A 23,412-nucleotide genomic window follows, 5' to 3' on the forward strand; every position below is an offset into this window, starting at 1 on the left:
TGGGGCCAGTTTCCCAGAACCGAGATTAAGCCTTCTGGACTAAAAAGTACTTTCAATGGAGATTCTCCTTTAAACATGCTTTTTCTTGGTGTTTATGGATCTAAAAGAACTGATAGGTGTTACAAATATGGCGATACAGTACCTCCACCAAGCCCACATGTTGCCAGTCCTAATGGTCTTTCTCTCCCTCCTTGTCTTCCTTTCTGCCCTATAGTAACTCGGATACTACTCCCCTCCTCAACAACTCGACACAGGATAGAATGTTTGAGACCATGTCTGTGGAGATTGAACAGCTGCTGGCCAAAGTAAGACTTCCCAGCAAATAATTATCATTGTATGCAGTTGATATGAAATTTCAGAATGGATTTTGGTCCTCAAGTAGTATTCAGCTTCACTATCATAGGCATGCCAATATGGTTGAATCTTGCATTGTTGTGTGTATGTGTACTGACGGTGCTGTGTCTCTTAGCTCACGGGTGTGAACGACAAGATGGCGGAGTACACCAGCACCCCAGGTGTGACGTCCCTCAACGCAGCCCTGATGCACACGCTCCAGAGACACAGAGACATTCTGCAGGTCCGTCTGTCTTCTCTTACTTTCTAAGTTTTTCTTCTCTCTCCCTCTCTTTCTTTGTTTCACTCCCCCTCTCTCTCGCCTATTCCTCTATCAGAACTTAGTCCTAACTTGAGCTCTGCATGCATCATTTTCACTTCCATGGTTAATGGTTTTTCATTCCTTTTACTCCTGTTTTTTTTGTTGCTGTACCCTAGGACTACACTCACGAATTCCACAAAACCAAAGCCAACTTCCTTGCCATCCGGGAGAGAGAAGATTTGCTGGGGTCTGTCCGGAAAGACATTGAGTGAGTATTTCTCCCTCCAGCCATCCCTCCCTCCATAGATCCTGTCTTACCATTTGTACTGACTTGAAACAACAGATTGTCGACTATTTCAACTGAAAAGGGTGATTGATAAAGCATATGATTATATTGATTATTATGGTTCTCTATGTAAGAACACGCCCTCATGTGTGTCTCAAATCCCTGATCATTTAACAGTGAAAATAAAAGAAAATAGAATACCAGTCCTATATGCTGTTTAGATGTTGAAGTTTAATAAAAAATGTTTTAGTGACAGTTCATCCACTTCGGGCAGGGTGACGAAAGCATATACAATGAAAGGGTAAAACGCTGCATTGAAACTTTCTTTATAGGCACTTTCACACTCACCACATACGCTGCCGCTACTGTCAATCTGTCCTGTTGCCTAGTCACTTTACCCCAACCCATGTACGTAGCTACCTCAATTACCTCGTACCCATGCACATTGATACGGTACTGTTACACCCTGTATATAGCCATGTTATTGTTAGACCTGTGAAACCAAAATTATCATATCACTGTAGTTTTCATATTTTTGATGGTATTTGATGTTTCAGAATAAAAATAGTTTTAAATATGCTTAGCGGTAGTGCATGGCAACAAATCTATTCTTAGTAGTTTTAATGAACTTTCTCCATTCTGATTGCTTTATACTGTTCAAATAAACTTAAACCGAAAATAATAGGAATACAAAACTGACAGTGAAGTAGTCGGCAGGTAGCTTAGTGGTTAGAGCGTTGGACCAGTAACCAAAAGGTTGCTAGATCGAGTCACAGAGCTGACAAGATAAAACTGTCATTCTGCACAAGGCAGTTAACCCACTGTTCCCCGGTAGGCCGTCATTGTAAATAAAATGTTGTTCTTTAACTGACTTGCCTAGTTAAATATTTGTATTCTTTTTTTAAGTAGGCCTATTTGTAGAACATTGCATAGGATTGAAAATCCTATTTTGTAACCTCACTCTGGTACTCAACCAATGGTTCCCATTTCCATAGTTATTTGTTGAATTCTAGCATTCACTTCCTGCATTTTCATACATTTCTTCATTTCCTGCGCTAGTTTGTTGTCACTGTCACTAATTTTTGTCTTAGTATATGCCTGTATTTCGTCAAGTTTCCTTTATGAAAATAATTATTCTCCCCTTTGACTGTTTTTGGATTCAATTACAGTTCTTATTTGTGCGTAGTCAACCTACTTCTGGGGGGTTTGCCAAGCTTGCCCTCCTGAAGTGGTTGACTTGTCGTGCTAGAAAGTTAGCTAGCAGTTCTCAGCTTTTAGCCGTTTTCTTACTGGCGATAAAAAGGGTGATTGCTATAATTTTTTTACTCTTTACTGAATGTTTAATATAATAAATCAAACATTAAAATGCCTTTTTAATAGAAGGTAAAGTAAAAATCCAAACCGGTCCTTGAATGAATACAGATATGTTTTTTTTTAATGGTTTACCGCCCAGCCCTACACCCATGGGCCTCTAATGAGAGAGAAGGTGCTCAGTGCTCCACTGATTGGCTTGGTAGTGAATGAGGAGATTTAAATGAGGGCTAGGCAACCAGACCATGACTCTTGTCTGCTCTAATGGCTTATTGATCTATGGTAAGATGCGTCAGGCCGCACCACAAGATCACTGCAGGATTCCTATTGAGCACACACACACACCCCTCCTTTATATAAGCATATAGCCTTATTCATCAGTGCTCTCTGTTGTTCCATGCAGTCATGTGTGTTCTCCTTGTGCTCCACAATAAACCAAACATCATGGTGCCTGGGAATGAACCTTTCACTGTTCTGTTGGCTGTGGACTGAATTTATAATTGTTCTGCTTGAGAAAAGGACATTACTGCCCACCCACATAATGTGATGGGAAATGTGAGCTTTGTTTTAATGGTATTCCTATCCTGTCTTAGTCATCACTAAAGTCCCCAAAGGAGCATTTTTATTATTGTATGCATTCTGATCCATGTAGCCTACATGGTGTATGATGTACTGTAAGCATTAACATACACATTGGGAAATGAGATACTACATACACTGCCTCCAGAAAGTATTCAGACCCCTTGACTTATTCCACATTTTGTTAGGTTACAGCCTTATTCTAAAAAAAATACCCTCAATCTACACACAAAACCTCTGCGAACAATTACTTTGACTTCATGGCTTGGTTTTTGTTCTGACATGCACTGTCAACTCTGGGACCTTTTATATAGACAGGTGTGCCTTTCCAAATCATGTCCAATCAACTGAATTTACCAAAGGTGGACTCCAATGAAGTTGTAGAAACATCTCAAGGATGATCAATGGAAACAGGATGCACCTGAGCTCAATTTCAAGTCTCATAGCAAAGGTTCTGAATACTTATGTAAATAAGGTATTTCTGTTTTTTATTTTCAATACGTTTGCAAACATTTCTAAACCTGTTTTTGCTCTGTCATGGGTTATTGTGTGTCGATTGCGGAGGACTTTTTATTTAATACATTTTAGAATAAGGCTGTAACGTAACAAAATGCAGAAAGTCAAGGGGTCTGAATACTTTCCGAAGGCGCTGTACATGCTGCTCCTCAAGGATTTAGACTGGTGTTGTAGTGCTTTCAAAGCCCACGTGCTTGAATCTTGTGGCGTGCTAAGGCTGAACTAACGCACACTAATAGCCAAGCTACTGAAGCTAACGACACTGCTCATAATCAATACAACAGCGCTAAGCTAACAAGAACCCCTATTGTCTTGTACTATCAAGCATTGAGTTGAGAGACACAGGCAGTCGTGCAGATGCAGAGACTCAGAGCTTCCATTTCCATGAAACTCAGAGAAATTGGGAAACAGAGAGAAAGTGATGGAATAGAGAGGGAGATGGTAGAGGTGGTAGTCTGTCAGGGCACCACTGGGATGCTTCGCCACTATTCTGTAACAGTTGTCCATTTTGTCAAGTTCCACAAGTTCTAAGGCCATTTCAGTTTTTCTGATACAGCAATACATGATACTATAGTCGTTATAAAATGGACCTATAGTCATTTTGCCTTCTTTGCTACTTGGCTGACTGGACTAAAAATCATTTGCCATCTGTTCTAGTACAATAACTGTTGTATCCTCTTGTTCTTCCTACCCATTTACTGTACAGTATGTTCAAGCTTCATACAGACTTTGGACTGTATTAGTAAGTCATCTTGGCAACCCGATCGGGCACGTTTTCAGCCTCGTGTCATTCAATGGTGTCCTTTGAGACTTCCCATATATCAATTCATGTTATGTCGATCAATATTATGGCAGCTTGCAACGGTTTGTTTGGTGGCCATGCTAGTTACTTAGCTTATATGTCAAACTCTACTGTAATGTTGCATACCGTTGTTGGGCTTCTTTGAATCAATATAGTATGTTGCGCTGTTTTATAAGTTCACCATGCAATCATGCGTACTCTTATCAATACTGTTTGCATTATTTCTTAAGTGATGTATTACTTCCTGTAACCAGACAATGCCAAATCCCCCAATAAGTATATTTTAAAAGATCCCTGCCAACATGGCATAACACATTATCCACCATGGATGTTCCCCCTCTAGTAGGTTTGGGCGATATACCGATGGTAGGATTTTCAATACTGTGCTACGCCACTGCTTATAACTAGAAGTTAATTAAAACTATAAGAAATCTAAGATGTGTCAAATTATATCTAGCTCAGGGCTCCAGCTATGCCTTCGGTTTGCTAACTTGCTATGTAAGAGGCTAGATGTCAAGCTTCTTGTTTACAGCAGAGACATTCGATCATAGAGATCTTATTAAATTACTATTAGTATTCTGATTCTATGCATTCATCCCCTCCTGGATCAAGTATTGAAACAATGGCTGCCTCTCCTTTCCCCAGGTCAGTGGAGAGGAAGGAGAGCATTAATAAAGTGCTTATGGGCTTACAGCCTATAGCTAGTCCAGCAGCCACTTCCTATAGCACCCACTGCAGTGGGAATTGAGAGTAGCGCTAAGGAGCTGTCGACGGGTTGCTGGGTGCTCATATCTACTCTGTGAGTGTGCCGTTGTGTAGGCTACATGGTGAACAGTATAGACTTAAGCAATAAGGCCCGAGGAGGTGTGGTATATTTCCAATATACCACGGCTAATGGCTGTTCTTAGGCATGACGCAATGCGACAACGACACATTAGCCGTGGTATATTGGCCATATACCACAAACCCCCGAGGGTTTTATTTCCGCTCAAACTTAATTAACCATTATTGAAATGGTTCTAGAAACCCTGAAGCGTGTGGGGCTGGTCTTTCTTGTGTAGCACACATTCCCCTGTTGCCCACCAGGTGGCAGTAGATCTTCTGCATACCTGACTGGGTGTGTGTGGCTGCTTAAGTAAGCAGTCACAATGAGGGATTTTTCTGTTTACAACCATACCACACACACACACACGGCTCCAGCCATCTTTAAAGGATTCTTCTGCATTTTGGTATCTACTTCCCCAGAGTCGGATGAACTAGTGGATATCATTTTTATGTCTGTGTCCACTATGAAGGAAGTTGGAGGTAGTTTTGCGAGCCAATGCTAACTAGCGTTAGCGCAATGACCAGCAAGACTTCTAACGTTGTTACTGTAGCAATGACCAGACAATCCCTCTGAGATGTGGACCATTCCATTACTACCTCGTCATCCATTTTCATTATAATTCTCCCACAACTAACGTAAACTCGTACATCGCCTTGGTCCGTACAATTGCCCTTATTTTAGCGCCCCAAAAACGTAATACTTCCAGATCAACTGTAATGTCAATACCATTGTAAAGCACAATTTCTCCCCTTTCCAACAGAATCAATTATATGACCTAAACGCTGTCCGTTTCTGCATAATTCAAGCAGGCAATGAGCCCCGTCGGGTCTTTTTAAAAATGGCGGGTGGGGAAGCGAAACTAATGCGTGATAGTGAGAAGGAGAGATGTTGTGTGGGAAAATTGCTTTTTTTCACTCGATCTGTCCAACTTATCACCTTATCGCCTCTAAAATGTAAATAAAACACTATAAAGAGTTTATATAATGTGTCATTACATACCTATTTGAAGGTTTGTGTCGAATTTGAATCGGGTTTTTAGCTAAAGTGATCTTAGAAGTAAACAGCAGCTTTGAGAAGGATGATCGCATGCAATGATGACGCAAAAAATGACTAGGTATCCCCCCCTTACCCCTGTCACTGTCCATTTCTTGTTTTTAAACGATGAGAGAAGTGCTACACCTGGTGGAGAGAGATTGTAAGACAGAAATAATGCTTTATGCGTGCTGTACGTTACGACATGACCCGTCACGATGTAACGGAGGGTCCGTTTTTTTCAACTTTTCTCCAATACTATAGAGGCATTACCATGTCGATCAATGCTTGAATTGAAACCTAGTTCACACCACCGATTTTGAAGTCAACACAGTCGCTACAGTCCCATTAGTTTTCTTTGTGTAGCCTCGTTTGAATGTTGCGTTTGTGCACATTTGTAAGGAATGGGGTGAGTTTACCTTATGGCCCTAGCAGGGTCAACAGATCACTCTGGCCAACACACACCAAGCTATGGAGCAGCACTCCGGGCCAGCACTAGTGATGGTGGAAAAAATCGCTAGTTGCATATCGCAATATTATTTTGGATATTATAACAATACTTTGACTCCAAGTATCGATTTGTGTCCAAGTATAGCTAGTTAGCGTCAGTTAGCGCTAGTCTGCTGTACCTGTGCAGAAACGCTGATGTTTTTCATCCTATAGCTTGTTCTCCATCCTTCTTTTAAAATAGTAAGCCAACATGTCTTCAGCACTTTTATTTCCATCACTGATTTAACTCATTTTCTCATGCTCTCGTCTCTCTGCAGCAGACAGAGTATAGTGAGCAATATGTTTGGAACATCATCGTAATAAAATCCCAGTATCAAATCTTAATACATATAGAATCGTAATACATATTGTAACGGCACCACGGTGTTGGGATAATATCATGAGGCCCAAATAGTACATTTGAGTCATTTAGCAGACAAATCAAATATCTTATTGGTCACATGCGCCTAATACAACAAGACCTTACAGTGAAATGCTTACTTACAAGCCCGTAACCAACAATGCTTTAAGAAGTTTCAAGATTATTTAATTTTTTTTTTTTACAAATAAGAGTTAAGTTAAAAATGGAAAATAAAAGTAACAAATAATTATAGCAGCAGTAACATAACAAGTGAGGCTATGTACATGGGGTAGCGGTACAGAGTCAATGTGCGGGGCCACCGGTTAGTTGAGGTAATATGTACGTGTAGGTAGAGTTAAACTGACTAAGACAGTCATCCAGAGCGACTTGAGTTAATTTTACATGGTGATGTTGACAGCAGGAGAAACCATCCTCAGTGTTTTCCATTCAGGCCAGGCTGCTTTAAAAGAGCTGTACATCTACTGCAGTCCTATAGCGGGCTCTTTAAACCACCTCAGCATGGCTGGCCTCCTATTATACATGAACTCCTCCTTTTACCAACTGTGCCCGTCTGCTTGGACTGTAGCTGCATAGACAAACCTTGTGTCAAACAAACCTTGTGTCAAATGGTCACATTGATGAATCCATAGATGTTGTGTTTGATACAATCGTGGCTGAATTTGGTAATACCTTAGATTAATCAGGATCAATTTCTCAGTAAATATTTAATATGGTCATAGCAGTGATGTCATCTTGAGTTGTTTGTGTGTCTAATTTATATGCACTGTGTTATATCAATGAAACCCATTCTCTCTTTCTGTCCAACAGGACATACAAGAGTGGCTCAGGAGTAAACAACAGAAGAACGGAACTGTTTCTGAAGGAGCATGACCACCTGAGAAAGTAAGAACGAACACACACACGCGCGCACTCACACTGCTCCTGACTTTTTGTGACTCTAAATCACCAGATTACTTCGCAATATCATCTTGCAATATTCTCCAAGTACCCATACTGTCATCTCACAATTATTCTGTCAAGCTTTTTCTGATATTCTTACAAGCAAGTTGGCTTTTTGCTTCTGTCAATTCCAAGTACAGTGTCTTTGCTGTTCCCAGAGCTGTTATCATAGCTGTATCAGGTCTCAGAGGAGCTGCTACTTCCCAGTAACCAGACCAATAGCAGTCTGCAGAGCAGCACAGTGCTGGGATAACTCATGTTGATGGGCCCAGTTAGGCATTTTGAATAACTCTAAAATGATCTTCCTGCTCTTGCTGTTTGCTTGCTAAGCACTGCTTAAGCACTTCTTCCCCCAACAAGACAGATGGGAAGCTGTTTGGGTTTTTCATTTTATAGGTAGAGCTCGGGGTAAGGATGTTTTGGTGTATAAATCAGCGTGTGTCATCTTGATTCACTGGCATTTCTGGCAATTTTTTTCTCCGTAGACAGCAACTTGACTGCTTAAGTTAATGATCTGTTTAAATGAAATGTAAGAGAAAAAAATAGATTTAAGGTAAAGGGTCATTTAGGTCTAATAATTCATAAATACAATAAAAAATCCCTTCGCGTTATGTATTATTCTCCCATTAAAATATCAAGGCAATAACTCCTAAAGGTCAAACCCCACCACACACTCAGTCATAGCACAACTATACATTTGAGTTCAGGAAGGTTATTCTCATTCAGTCAGACCATAAACGTCACACGGTGAAACACAGCAATGGAACTGTCATTTTATAATTTACCTCAACTTGAATGGACTTGCATGGCGCGCTAAATTTCAAGGGTTAATTCTTTGTTTACCTCTGAAGTCGTGTGACGCGCAGAGGTGTTAGCCCATTCAACCTCACACAGGGTATCAGCATGGTGCAAAGACAGACAGACACATACACATTAACTACAGCGTTACATGTGTCATGGCCAGTGTCAGGAGGGAGACATTGCAAACCATCTGACTGAGGGGACAAATTAGGCGTAACATAACTATAAAGAACTCTGATTGGTCTGCCCATTCTTTTCTGCCAACCCCGGTGTGTCCTGGCTACACTAAAGAATTGGCCCCCAAATAGCAGTTTCTCCAGATACACCCCAAACTTCCATTCACTAGAAGAAACCGTCTGACTGTTCTGTCACAAAATGGCTGTGTCGTGTCTGTGACTCATTAATGACATGCTATTTTATCAAATCGATTATCTAATGTTTAATTGATTACGTGATTGAATTAAATCATGCAACAATTAACTAATTAATAACCTGGGGCACCACGGAGATGTTTATTTAAGGAGTTCCGTCTTCTGAATTAACTCTTAGCGATCTAAAGATCTTTTGCATTTCAGTCATCAATCGGTCATTAATTATTCTTTACCTTTTCAGTCTCATCTGAACGTCGTAAAATTCTTGGTTATCTGCACGAACCCTAGTTTCCATTATCAGCAATATACAAATTGGCTTAATTATTTATTTACTAACTAAATAATCACAGAAATGCTTAACAAACCAACAGTAGATATTGGTTACTAACAATGATAGAGAATTCCCTAGTGGGCTAAGCCGATATGACAGCTTGGTAGACAAAGGAAAGGGGTGGGGACTGAGAGAGCGGGAAAGACGAAATGGATTCACTACAAACAGTCTATAATTATATTCATTGAAATGCTAATCCTTTTCATATGAACGGCCGCTCATTCGAGAATAATTTAAATGTATATGTTTGTCTTCTGTTGGAATCCTTGATCGTCCTGTAGGGTTCATCAGAGTATCTGGTTCACTTTCCCAGAAGTCACGATGTCTTTCGTGGTTGTAGTTGGTACCATTCGGAAATGTTCTCATAGATAGATGCTTCCGCGTTTGTCGGTATTCTCATTCTAGACTTACGTAATTTCTAGCTGCAGACTAGTAATTATGTCTAAGATTTGCTCTAATTCTGTAGTGATGGATAGTCTCAGAGTTTAACCATTTCCAGCCGTGTAGCCAATGCTCCACGTGGTATGGTCTTGTCCTTTGGTAGAGTTATAGTGCCAACTATTTCAACATGTCGCATCAGCGACATGTTTTCTAGTCTTAGAAATTCATCCATTTGCAACCTTAGCTTACACCGGGGTTTGCGTGATCTTAACAATTCGAGACGTCCGGCTTACCGTTGATCTCTTTGGTATGAAATGTAAATTTCGTCACGGGTGGTTTTATACACTTCAGAGAAAAGGGCCGGTCCATGACGCCGACGTAATGTCTACGCTCTCGTGGGCGTGGTTACTGACTTGGTTAACTTGATATAAAAACCCATATTTTCTCATTTAGAAGGTTAACATCAAATTACATCTTTTCACAAATGGTTTCATGTATAATCACATGCGTTTCACAATATTTAGATGTAAACCTGACAGCTGGGAAATGTACACTTTAAGAGATACCGTTATGTGTGTTTCCTGTCCTTCATGAGATCACGATATCACCAAATGAAACACACTCGTCATAACTGTCCTTTGTGTCCACGGACCATTTCCACATTCTCAGAAGTTGAGATGTTTCATTCTCCCATTTTGGGGCTTAGGAGTTTGGCCAAGTCTAGTTCTTTGTTCTCTCTCTCAATACTGCATGTCTAAATGGGGAAAGGGTTCCTTCCAGGAATTTACGACATGTCGTTAAGTCATAAAACTGTGGCGAGAGAGGAACTTCTGTGAGTGTAATGTTTACTGTTCATTTGATTGTTTTTCACTTTTGTGTATTATCTACTTCACTTGCTTTGGCAATGTTAACATATGTTTCCCATGCCAATAAAGCCCCTTAAATTGAAATGGGGTGGGGGCGCCTATGATACCCCTAGGGCACATGACAGCTGAATGGTATTTTTCCAGTCACTGCACTGAATGTGCTCATTCAAGTACAGTACATGACCAAAAGTATGTGGACACGAACATCTCATTCCAAAATCATTGGCATTAATATGGAGTTGGTCCCCCCTTTGCTCCTATAACAGCCTCCACTCTTCTGGGAAGGCTTTTCACTAGATATTGGAACATTGCTGCAGGGACTTAATTCCATTCACCCTTGCGCATTAGTGAGGTCAGGCGCTGGTGTTGGGCGATTAGGCCTGGCTCGCAGTCGGCTTTCAAATTCATCCCAAAGATGTTCAATGGGGTTGAGGTCAAGTCTCTGCAGGCCAGTCAAGTTCTTCCACACCGATCTCGACAAACCATTTCTGTATGGACCTCGCTTTGTGCACGGGGGCATTGCCATGCTGAAACACGAAAGGGCGTTCCCCAAACTGTTGCCACAAAGTTAGAAGTACAGAATCATCTAGAACAGTGATCCCCAACCTTTTCTGAGTCAAGATCACTTTCTGAGTCAAAATGCATGCCGAGATCTACTGCTCAGACTTAAAAAACGTAAGCCTATGCAACATAAACCAATTAAAAACAGTACTGTAGCAATGAGGTTTGTGCAGTAAGCTATAGGCTCAATACATTATCACCGCATATTGGCTTTGCTTGAATTTACCTGCCAATGCATTGTTTGGGACATTTTTTTAAATTGATTTAAAAAATTGAGGTAGGCTATATGATCACACCGGTAATAGATCCATTGTACGTGAGAGGCACAGCTGAGTGAGCATACATTTAAATAATTAGCTTTTTATTTTACTGGGCTGATGGTGCCTGCATCTGATGGTCAGTCTCAGCAGAGAGGAGAATGAGGGTCCCCCTCAACATCCCTTCACTCTCCCTTTCCTCCACTGACACTGACCAAAAAGGGACACCGTCTTCCAGCTGATGGTGAAATGCGAGTCGCACCGCATTAGTTCTGCCTCATGCACAAATTCATGTTGTTTCTCCTATGAACAGAGAAAGGGATATATTCCTTGATATTGAAAAGACCCAAGCCACTAATAATAACAACGCAAGCCTATAGATACACTTTCCTACTCATTCATTACTGCTGCACTGCTTGTTGTAGCGCAGAGTGGAAATGGGAAGAAGGCGCATTTTATGGCGTATAAAAGTGTTGACAGTGCTGAGTAAGAACTTACCCTCACTCATAAAAACAGCAGCTCTTTTCTGTATTTGTTGACAGTCTCTCTCTAATCATGGTTTTGAAATCTCACAGTATCAATTTTGCCATAGCTTTCTTTTATGCCTGCCTCGTTACTGCAGACTCGGTCATCTGAGCAATCTGATTGGCCAGCGGTGGCATAGTGCACTTGGATTTCCTCTCCAGGCCCACCGGGAAGGCAGAGTTTGTGCAGAACCGCCTAGAAATGCCTTGGAGATCGACAAGACGATCGCGATCAACTGGATGGTGACCTCTGGTCTAGAATGTCATTCGATGCTGTAGCTTTAAGATTTCCCTTCACTGGAACTAAGTGACCTAGCCCGAACCATGAAAACAGCCTCAGACCATTATTCCTCCTCCACCAAACTTTACATTTGGCTCTATGCATTCAGGCAGGTAGCGTTCCCCTGGCATCCGCAAAACTCAGATTCGTCCGTCAGACTGCAAGATGGTGACGCGTGATTCATCACTCCAGAGAACCCATTTCCACTGCTCCAGAGTCCAATGGCAGTGAGTTTTACACCACTCCAGCCGACGCTTGGCATTGCGGATGCTGATCTTAGGCTTGTGTGCGGCTGCTCGGCCATGGAAACCCATTTCATGCAGCTCCTGACAAAGTTATTGTGCTGACGTTGCTTTCAAAGGTTGTTTGTGTTAACTCGAAATGACACAACGACAAGGTTCCAGTTTAACAAAGTTTACTATACTATATGAACACACTACAAGTAGCCATTACACTCAAGGCCAGGTCCATCAACGACAAGACTTCCTGCGCATGCGCACTCTTGACTCAGTGATAGCCCCGTAATAACAGAAGTATAGGGATACTTAAAACATGAACTTAACAATCTCCCCCTTTTCTTTAAAGACAAATAAAACATCAACAACATAATTAAAGGTCCAAGTATTATTCAAGATCCCCATTACAAATGGGTTGTGTGACAGTTTTTATTTGTATTACTCAAGCTGCCACTTTCCATTACTGAGAGCCTGTAGGAGCACAAGACTTGATGCTCCTTTTTTAGTCAGACAGTCAGCAAGCTGTTCCTTTGTGGTCGACCACAGAATCCGCTGGATTCTCTGTGCTTGAATAAGTTCCTTGATGCTGCTAATCTCAAGACGAAGTCTTTTCTCTGTGACAGACTTGGTTGACTTCACAGCATCAACTAATGAGTAGTTGTCAGTGACACAAACTACAGGTAGAATGTGCCGTTTTGTCTCACCAGTGGTAAGCTCTGAGAACAGTGTTGCAAGAAAGATCGCATTGTCAATTCCATCCGCAAGAGCAAGTGTTTCTCCAGCAAGTGTGCTTCGGACAACCCTTCTGATCCTTTTTGACTGCCAACAGATAGGTGAGAATCTTCCTCCTTCACCCATTAACACGATTAGATGTCCACCTTGTGTGCCTCCATCTGTAAGGTTCCCTAGCGAAGCATCACTGAAGACAACTAGTTTCAAAGAGTCATCTTTTCCAACATGCTGAAACTTTAAAGTCACTTGTTGTGATTTCAGTTTACGAACAACTTTGTTTGCCTCATGAATGGTTTGTACAGTGGCGTGTTTTGTGTTAGATGCCAAGTTGCAAACATCAAACATTACACCAGGTATACTCTGTCTAGCAACCCATAGAATTTGACCTATCTTCGACCTCAATTGATCAGCTTCAATTCCACATAGAGGGGAATTCCTTTGTACGGCTCTTGAAGAATCCATGTGGATGGGTTGAAGATTCTTAATATAGCTCTCCTGTTGCATCAGTATTTTTCCATCAACTGTAATAAACTCTCTGCCAACATAACAAATGATCATGCTCCTCACGGCCAACCTAGAAAACAGCTTTGAGGTGTGGAATCACAGTTGAAGCCAAGGTCTGTGAGCCACCCCAGATAAAGTCATCAACATGACAGGCAAGTACTCCAGTCACATTGCAGTCTTGATCAAGCCAATAGAAGAGTGCAGGATCCACTTGTGACATTTTTCCACCTGTATTCAGCATTGTTGCCTTGACTTTGTACCAGTAGAGTGATCCATCTGCCAGTCCATACACACACTTTTTTAGTTTCCACAGTGTTCCTTCGCTTTTAGCTTCGGGCAGAGGTTGGATGTGAATGTCCCTTGACAGCTCTGTTCCCTGCAAAAATCCAGATTTGATGTCTATGGAATTAAGTTTCCATTTTTTCTGGCAGATCACTAACATCAGCAATCTGAGTGACTCTGAGGCGCATGTCGGTGAGTCTTTTGGGAGTTCTTTAGCAGCCAGCTCCTCAAAACCTCTAGCCACTAGACATGCTTTGGGCACTATTCCAGTTAAGGATTCTTTAAGGGTACACACCCACCTTGTTGAGACGCACTTTTGGCCAATGTCTTTGACTTCCTCAAACACTCCATTTTTCCTCCAATTACTGAGCTCATCTAGCTTAGCTGAGTCAAATGACACATCCTTTGTTTCAAGTACATCATCATTTTGAATGTCATTCTGTTTTTCTCGATTTTCCATTGGTTCAATTCTGATATTATCTACAAGTGACAGGTCAGCTGACCCTGTTGTACCAGAAAGTGTGGCTGGTTCAGAGTACTGCAAGTTGTACCAGTTCTTGTGTTTTGCTTTTCCTGCTCGTCCAATGACGGTTGCTGAATGTGGAATACCACTTTCTCTGTCCATGTATTTAACAGTTTGTCCAGTTTTCAGATTGGAACAACCATGTTCTCTTAACACATGTGGCTGTTGTTGAATGTTTTCCTCATTTGAACGCTCAATAGTATTACCTGTGGCATGGTTGAAGGTCTCTGCTCCATTTCCTGTGTCAGTTTCGGTGTCCATATCATTGGATGCGACATCTGGTAGGTTTGTGTCTGTTACTGTGTCCTTTTTGTCATTTTCATTAGGAGACTGATTCTCAGCAACAGCCCCTCTATCTTGTTGATCATTTACTTTCCGCAATCTTGAGTGATGCACCCTGACAATCATGCCTTCGTGCCTCACAAATATCACTTGACCAATGACTACTCCCGGTCCTTTCCACTCTTGACAGTCAACTCGTTTGTAGTACACTTTGTTTCCAGTTTCCTACTTCTCATCATCATTATTCCCTGAACTGCTGAGAAACTTCTGAAGTCTGTCAACTGTATCATGTCCAAACTGTTTGTAAAGCTTTAACAATACTTTGTGTTTTTCTTTAGTGCTCATGTTCTCTGTGTCAGTCAGAATCTCATTTTTGCATGGACTCTGTGTGATGTCTTTGTCTAAAATGTTTACACAATAGTGGCCTGAGGTAGTAAGTTCAAGAGTCACTGGTTGTTTAAACATCACTGCCTTGTCATTTTTTAATGTCTAGTACAGCCTCTGCCTTCTTGAGGGAAGCTTTGCTTAATAGTAAGGGGATATCTGTAGGGACCACCTCTGTTTCAATGTGACACTTAGTCTGACCAATTTTTTTGCTGGTATCTTAACTCTCTTGGTAGAATGGACAATTCTCCCGTCTCCAAATTTGAAAGCTCTGTTGCTTGGTGTGTCAATCATATTTTGTACTTCTTTCATATTTAGTTCACTGACATAGCTATCAAGCCATTTTGCACCACACACTGTCCGTGTACATGCAGCATCAATCACAGCTGATCCTAAGGATTCAACTATAAAAATCTCAGTATCAGTAGCAGATTCATTTGAAAACAGTGTAATGTTACACTGCTCTATCTCTGTGTTTACATTTTCCTCTGTTAGTTTAACTTGTTCATTTTTATGAGGACAGTCTTTAACCCAATGGTAAGTGCTTTGACAAATTGCACATTTCGATCTCCTTCCATATTTGTCCAGTGGATTTGTGCCGGGAAATGGCGCCCTCTTCTGGTTGTCTTGAGAACGTGACTTGTTGGCGCCTTTTCTGTGCTGCTCGGTGTAATATGCTGCGTCACTCACTTGCATTCCATCTGTTATTGGCGCGACAGACGTCTTTTCACCAAATATTATTTTTAGTGCCGACTTCATAGATGCAAAAGTCAGCACAGTACAAGCAGTCAAAGCCAACTGTTTCTCCCTACCATCTAGACAGGTAGTATCTAGCAACTTGAACGCTAACACTGCATCTGGGAGAACCATGTCGTACTTGCGCATCCTATTGTACCTCTGTTCGAAATCAATGATGTAGTCCATCATTGCAACCGAAATATCTCGTAACACTGTCAAACTTTGAATATGCCTCGTAGGCACGGTCTTTCTCTTCTTTAAGAAATACAGAATCCAGTGCTGTGATCAAAGTTCCCATACCGTCATCCTTGTTCAAATCCTCAACGGATATTTCCAGTGCTGTATTTCTCGCTCTTCCCTCGAGCGATAATACCACCGCAAGTGCTTGCTTTTTCGCGTCCAGATTAGTAACGCGTGTCCAGATTCCCAGTTCATTTTTCCAACTTTCGTACGACCTCTTCTCGTCGATGCGAGGTGGCACATTGTAGTTATTAGCCATCCTCTGCTACCAATGTTAACTCGAAATGACACAACGACAAGGTTCCAGTTTAACAAAGTTTACTATACTATATGAACACACTACAAGTAGCCATTACACTCAAGGCCAGGTCCATCAACGACAAGACTTCCTCAACTGACAAGACTTCAGTCTCACAATGTTTTTGTAGAGGACCTTGGTTGGTTTCGAAACCTGTCCTAGACCAATCCCCAGAACCTGTCTTTAAGAGAGGAGGCTATCTGTAATCTGAGCCATATCTATGCCAGTTCAGACATACAATACAATCTAGGAAAATGTGGTCATGTTTGCTGTCGCGGTATGGGAACACAGCCTCAACCACATGACAAGCTAGGAGGAGCACAATATGATGTTAACCACAGGAGATACCAGAGAGGACTTTCCCCTACTATACCAATGACTGAGGAGAGGAGAGCGAGCTGTAGCTTAGTGGGCTTGATTCTATTACCTTAGATCTATTGTATTAAAGAGAGGGCAGGAAAGGGGGATGTAGGAAAGAAGGGATGACGTGTTACTGGCTGCTGTGGTAATGGCCTATAGCGGTTTAGAGACACAAACAAATAGATGCCAAAGGAAGAAATGCTTCCCATCAAGGTTTTCAGCTCTGCTGCGTAGACCAGTGGAAATGTTTGGGAGGTAGGGTGTGTGTGCGTGCCCAGTTTCCCGTGGTCAGGAAAAACTTCTTGCCCTAAGTACCCTGCTCTACAGGAGGTCAACCTTACCTTGGCAGATGAAAATGGACACACACAGAATCCCCATGCCCAGGCCAGAAATGCAGAGGCTGTGTTTTGAAGAACACTTTGAAGAGCACTGTCCCTACAGGAGGTGTATTTCTTTATTCATTACTAACTCCAAATTCAATATTGTTGACCTGTGTACAGATACACTGTTTGCATTTATTATGTATCCCCATTAGCTGCTCCCAAGGCAGCAGCTACTGTCCTGGGGTCCAGCAAAATTAAGGCAGTTGTACAATTTTAAAAACATTACAATACATGTGTGCTCCCGAGTGGCGCAGCAGTCTAAGACACTGCATCACAGTGCTAGATGTGTCACTACAAACCCTGGTTCGATTCCAGGCGGTATCACAACCGGCTGTATTTGGGAGTCTCATAGGGTGCCGCACAATTGGCCCAACGTTATCCGGGGTAGGCCATCATTGTAAATAAGAATTTGTTCTTAACTGATTTGCCTAGTTAAATCAATTAAGGTTAAATACTACCACGTATCTACAACACAAGATCCGTGTGTAGTGCTTATGTTATCGCATGTGTATGTCTGTGCTTATGTTTGTGTTGCTTCACAGTCCCCGCTGTTCCATAAAGTGTTTTTAAAATTAACATTTTACTGCTTGCATGAGTTACTTGATGTGGAATAGAATTCCATGCAGTCATAGCTCTATGTAGTACTGTGTCTATGTAGTACTGTGCCATAGTCTGTCCTGGACTTGGGGACTGTGAAGAGACCTATGGTGGCATGTCTTGTGGGGTATGCATTAGAGGTCGACCGGTTAATCGGCATGGGTGATTTTATCAGGGCCTATGTCAAGTTTTCATAACAATCGGTAATCGGCATTTTTGGACGCCGATTTACATTGCACTCCACGAGACTGCATGGCAGGCTGACCACCTGTTACGCGAGTGCAGCAGGGAGCCATGGTAAGTTGCTAGCTAGCATTAAACTTATTTTATGAAAAACAGTCAATCTTAACATAATCACTTGTTAACTACACATGGTTGATGATATTACTAGTTTAACTAGCTTGTCCTGCGTTGCAAATAATCAATGCGGTGATTGTTAATTTCTCATCATATCACAGCAGTTTGGGCTGCCTGGCTCGTTGCAAACTGTGTGAAGACCATTTCTTCCTAACAAAGACCGTAATTAATTTGCCAGAATTTGACATAATTATGACATAACATTGAAGGTGGTGCAATGTAACAGCAATATTTAGACTGGATGCCACCCGTTCGATAAAATACGGAATGGTTCCGTATTTCACTGAAAGAATAAACGTTTTGTTTTCGAAATTATAGTTTCCGGATTTGACCATATTAATGACCTAAGGCTCGTATTTCTGTGTGTTTTATTATAATTAAGTCTATGATTTGATAGAGCAGTCTGACTGAGCGGGGGTAGGCAACAGCAGGCTCTTAAGCATTCATTCAAACAGCACTTTTCCTGCATTTGCCAGCAGCACTTCTCAATGCTTGAAGCACAGCGCTGTTTATGACTAAAAACCTATCAACTCCCGAGATTAGGCTGGCAATGCTATAGTGCCTATAAGAACATACAATAGTCAAAAGTATATGAAATACAAATGGTATAGAGAGAAATAGTCCTATAATAACTACAACCTAAAACTTCTTAACTGGGAATATTGAAGACTCATGTTAAAAGAAACCACCAGCTTTCATATGTTCTCATGTTCTGAGCAAGGAACTTAAACTTAGCTTTTTTACATGGCACATATTGCACTTTTACTTTCTTCTCCAACACTGTTTTTGCGTTATTTAAACCAAATTGAACATGTTTCATTATTTATTTGAGACTAAATAGATTTTAATTTGTGTTATATTAAGTTAAAATAAGTGTTCATTCAGTATTGTTGTAATTGTCATTATTACATATAAATATATCTCGATCGACCGATTTTAATTGGTATCAGCTTTTCTTGGTCCTCCAATAATTGGTATCGGCGTTGAAAAATCATAATCGGTCGACCTCTAGTATGCATGGGTGTCAGAGCTGTGTGCCAGTAGTTCAAACAGACAGTTTTGTGCATTCAACATGTCAATACCTCTCACAAATACAAGTAGTGATGAAGTCAATTTCTCCTCCACTTTGATATTATTAATGTTAGCTCTGTGTACATCCAAGGGCCAGCCGTGCTCCCCTGTTCTGAGCCAATTGCAATTTTCCTAAGTTCCTCTTTGTGGCTCCTGACCAAACGACTGAACAGTAGTCCAGATGCGACAAAACTAGGTCCTGTAGGACCTTCCTTGTTGATAGTGCTGTTAAGAAGACAGCCACTCTTTATTATGGACAGACTTCTTCCCATCTTAGATACTGTTGTATCAATATGTTTTGACACTGACAGTTTTCAATCCAGGGTTACTCCAAGCAGTTTAGTCACCTCAACTTGGTAAATTTCCACATTATTGATTACAAGATTTAGTTGAGTGATTTGTCCCAAATACAATGCTTTTAGTTTTTGAAATATTTAGGACTAACTTATTCCTTTGTTAAGCGTTGCAGTCATTTCAGTTGCTGTAGTAGCTGACATGTATAGTGTTGAGTCATCCGCATTCATAGACACACTGGCTTTACTCAAAGTCAGTGGCATGTCGTTCGTAAAAAAATTTAAAAGCAAGGGGCCTAGACACCTGCCCTGGGGAATTCCTGATTCTACCTGGATTATGTTTGAGAGGCTTCCATTAAAGAACACCCTCTATGTTCTGTTAGACAGGTAACTCTTTATCCACAATATGTGACTCTACACCTGGATTCAGTCTTATGTAGCAACATTTGAATTTTTTTAATTATTTTTTTTACATTGGATAAAAGTAGAGACTCAGAGCTACAAAATGGTATATCATACACTGCATTTGAGGAAACAATGGGAAAGTAATTCTGCTTTGAACATTGATCAACTTGTAATCTCACTTTTGAGAACCATCTTTTAAATGTTTTGATACCACTATTGGAGAGCCCTTTGTCTACACCCATTCAGCATTGTTCACAACCTCTTAAGCTGTAGCCCCACCCATCTCTTTATGGGTTGATCCCTGCGTTCTGGGTTGATCCCAGCTACTTCCAGACATCTAAGAGAGAGAACAGCTCACTGAACATTACTCGCCCTAGCAGAGCTGGTTAGGCTGTTATGTTATCCAGAGTGTTGGTGACTACAACTGTCCTGCCAGATTGTCCGTTCGTAAATTCAGAGGACGCTTGACGCTCTGGCCAATAAGTAGGGTTGTTCCGAAAGCTCTGACCTCACAATGACAGTCAAGCACCCAAGCTAACTGGCTAACATTGGCTAGCTACTTCCAAACACATATTGAGAGAACACCCCACTCTGACCATTTTACTCCCCCTAGCAGAGCTGGTTAGGCAGTTTTCATGTTCTCCAGAGCATTGGTGACTGTAACTGTGCTGCTAACAACAATTGAATTACGCTTTGTTGCCGATGTTTACTGACACGGGACATATTCAACGAGTGTTGTGCATTCAAAAATCCATAAATTTTGACTTTTGTTAAGAAATGTAGCTAGATAGCTAGCCATGTAAACAATGAATCCCACCGCATGACGTAACGTTAGTTAGCAAGCCAGCCAGCTAACATTAGCTAGCTAGATAACAGTATACTAACTTGAAGTGAAAATACTTTGTCAAAATTAGTTGTCTTTTGTTAAGACATGTAGCTAGCTAAACAATGGACCATAATCACAACTCATGACGTTGCTACCCTGCATGAATCTGCAGGTAGCTAACCAACCAGGTTCTATGGCTATAACTAGTCAAGCTAATGTGTCTGAGATAGGAAGAATTAGATCATACACAACATTAGCTAGCGACCCAGCCAGCTGACGTTAGCTTAGCTAGCTAAGCTACAGTACACTTGAAATGAAACCACTTTCTGTGAATTAGAAATGTGTAATATCTGAGAATGTATCTTACTAGTATACATCATGGTTGGATGCGTCTCCTGTCTGATGCCATGCATGGTTGCCCATAGTTTCATGTAATCCAGACTGGTGTTTTCTCCATCTCCTTAGCTATCATATTCGAATTCCACTCATTTCTAAACTCTGTCCTCCCAGAAAGTGTAAAGCATACACAAAACGTTAGCTAGTGAGCCAGTCAGCTAATGTTAGCTAGCTAACAGTACACTTTAACTTGACAATAGGTTTATGCAGTTTTACTACGAGATACATTTTTTAAATGTAGTGTTTGACACGGTTACCTAGACATACTGACAAGCTCCAATAGACAGACGCATGCTATATGGCAAACCAATCCAAACTCATCTCTCAGCATGTCCAGCACACTCATCATCTCAGCCAATCATGGCTAGCGGGAAGGTTGCTCTCTTTCTGTGGCTAAACCAACTAGGCTGTTTTTACAGGTGACAAACGAGTTTGATATTAAGGCACATAAACGTTCACATGTTCGAGAAGGTATTTCTGCCAAAAACGCATTTTGATTAAAAAATGTACGATCATACCGCTCTCCTGTGAAGTCGTGACTTGCGACATAACCCTAGTTTCCTGAATCGGGTCATATATAGCAGGGGGTGTAAAGCCATAACAAATACAGTTGGAAGTCGGAAGTTTACATATACCTTAGCCAAATACATTTAAACTCAGTTTTTCACAATTCCTGACATTAAATCCTAGTAAAAATTCCCTGTCTTAGGTCAGTTAGGATGACCAATTTATTTTAAGAATGTGAAAAGTCAGAGTAATAGTAGAGTGATTTATTTCAGCTTTTATTTCTTTCATCACATTCCCAGTGGGTCAGAAGTTTACATTCACTCAAACGTTTCAGGGAGATTTCCACAAGCTTCCCACAATAAGTTTGGTGAATTTTGTCCCATTCCTCCTGACAGAGCTGGTGTAACTGAGTCAGGTTTGTAGGCCTCCTTGCTCGCACACGCTTTTTCAGTTCTGCTTTTTCAATTCAGGGCTTTGTGATGGCCAGTCCAATACCTTGACTTTTTTGTCCTTAAGCCATTTTGCCACAACTTTGGAAGTATGCTTGGGGTCATTGTCCATTTGGAAGACCCATTTGCGACCAAGCTTTAACTTCCTGACTGATGTCTTGATGTTGCTTCAATATATCCACATAATTGTCCTTCCTCATGAAGCCATCTATTTTGTGAAGTGCACCAGTCCCTCCTGCAGCAAAGCACCCCCACAACATGATGCTGCCACCCCCGTGCTTCACGGTTGGGATGGTGTTCTTCGGCTTGCAAGCTTCCCCCTTATTCCTCCAAACATAACCATGGTCATTATGGCCAAACAGTTATTTTGGTTTCATCAGACCAGAGGACATTTATTCAAAAAGTACGATCTTTGTCCCAATGTGCAGTTGCAAATCGTAGTCTGGCTTTTTTATGGCGGTTTTGGAGCAGTGGCTTCTTCCTTGCTGAGCGGCCTTTCAGGTTATGTTGATATAGGACTCGTTTTACTGTGGATATATACAGTGAGGGAAAAAAGTATTTGATCCCCTGCTGATTTTGTACGTTTGCCCACTGACAAAGAAATGATCAGTCTATAATTTTAATGGTAGGTTTATTTGAACAGTGAGAGACAGAATATCAACAAAAAAATCCAGAAAAACGCATGTCAAAAATGTTATGAATTGATTTGCATTTTAATGAGGGAAATAAGTATTTGACCCCTCTGCAAAACATGACTTAGTACTTGGTGGCAAAACCCTTGTTGGCAATCACAGAGGTCAGACGTTTCTTGTAGTTGGCCACCAGGTTTGCACACATCTCAGGAGGGATTTTGTCCCACTCCTCTTTGCAGATCTTCTTCAAGTCATTAAGGTTTCGAGGCTGACATTTGGCAACTCGAACCTTCAGCTCCCTCCACAGATTTTCTATGGGATTAAGGTCTGGAGACTGGCTAGGCCACTCCAGGACCTTAATGTGCTTCTTCTTGAGCCACTCCTTTGTTGCCTTGGCCGTGTGTTTTGGGTCATTGTCATGCTGGAATACCCATCCACGACCCATTTTCAATACCCTGGCTGAGGGAAGGAGGTTTTCACCCAAGATTTGACGGTACATGGCCCCGTCCATCGTCCCTTTGATGCGGTGAAGTTGTCCTGTCCCTTTAGCAGAAAAACACCCCCAAAGCATAATGTTTCCACCTCCATGTTTGACGGTGGGGATGGTTTCTTGGGGTCATAGGCAGCATTCCTCCTCCTCCAAACACGGCAAGTTGGGTTGATGCCAAAGAACTCCATTTTGGTCTCATCTGACCACAACACGTTCACCCAGTTGTCCTCTGAATCATTCAGATGTTCATTGGCAAACTTCAGACGGGCATGTATATGTGCTTTCTTGAGCAGGGGGA

The 23,412-nt window shown here is 41.4% G+C and overlaps 1 protein-coding gene across 2 annotated transcripts in view; it reads left to right on the top strand.

Annotated features, from left to right (window-relative positions):
• Positions 1-23,412, top strand: part of LOC139547975 (Golgi SNAP receptor complex member 1-like) — a 54,322-nt gene that overhangs the window by 1,147 nt on the left and 29,763 nt on the right. For both annotated transcript variants that reach the window (XM_071357229.1, XM_071357230.1), the window contains exons 3-6: positions 215-305; positions 470-577; positions 772-863; positions 7,626-7,700. In XM_071357229.1, the coding sequence (XP_071213330.1) occupies positions 215-305; positions 470-577; positions 772-863; positions 7,626-7,700 (366 nt within the window). The remainder of the gene's footprint in view (positions 1-214; positions 306-469; positions 578-771; positions 864-7,625; positions 7,701-23,412) is intronic.

This window comes from Salvelinus alpinus, chromosome 21 (genome assembly GCF_045679555.1).
Source record: "Salvelinus alpinus chromosome 21, SLU_Salpinus.1, whole genome shotgun sequence".
NCBI classification, from domain to species: domain Eukaryota; kingdom Metazoa; phylum Chordata; class Actinopteri; order Salmoniformes; family Salmonidae; genus Salvelinus; species Salvelinus alpinus.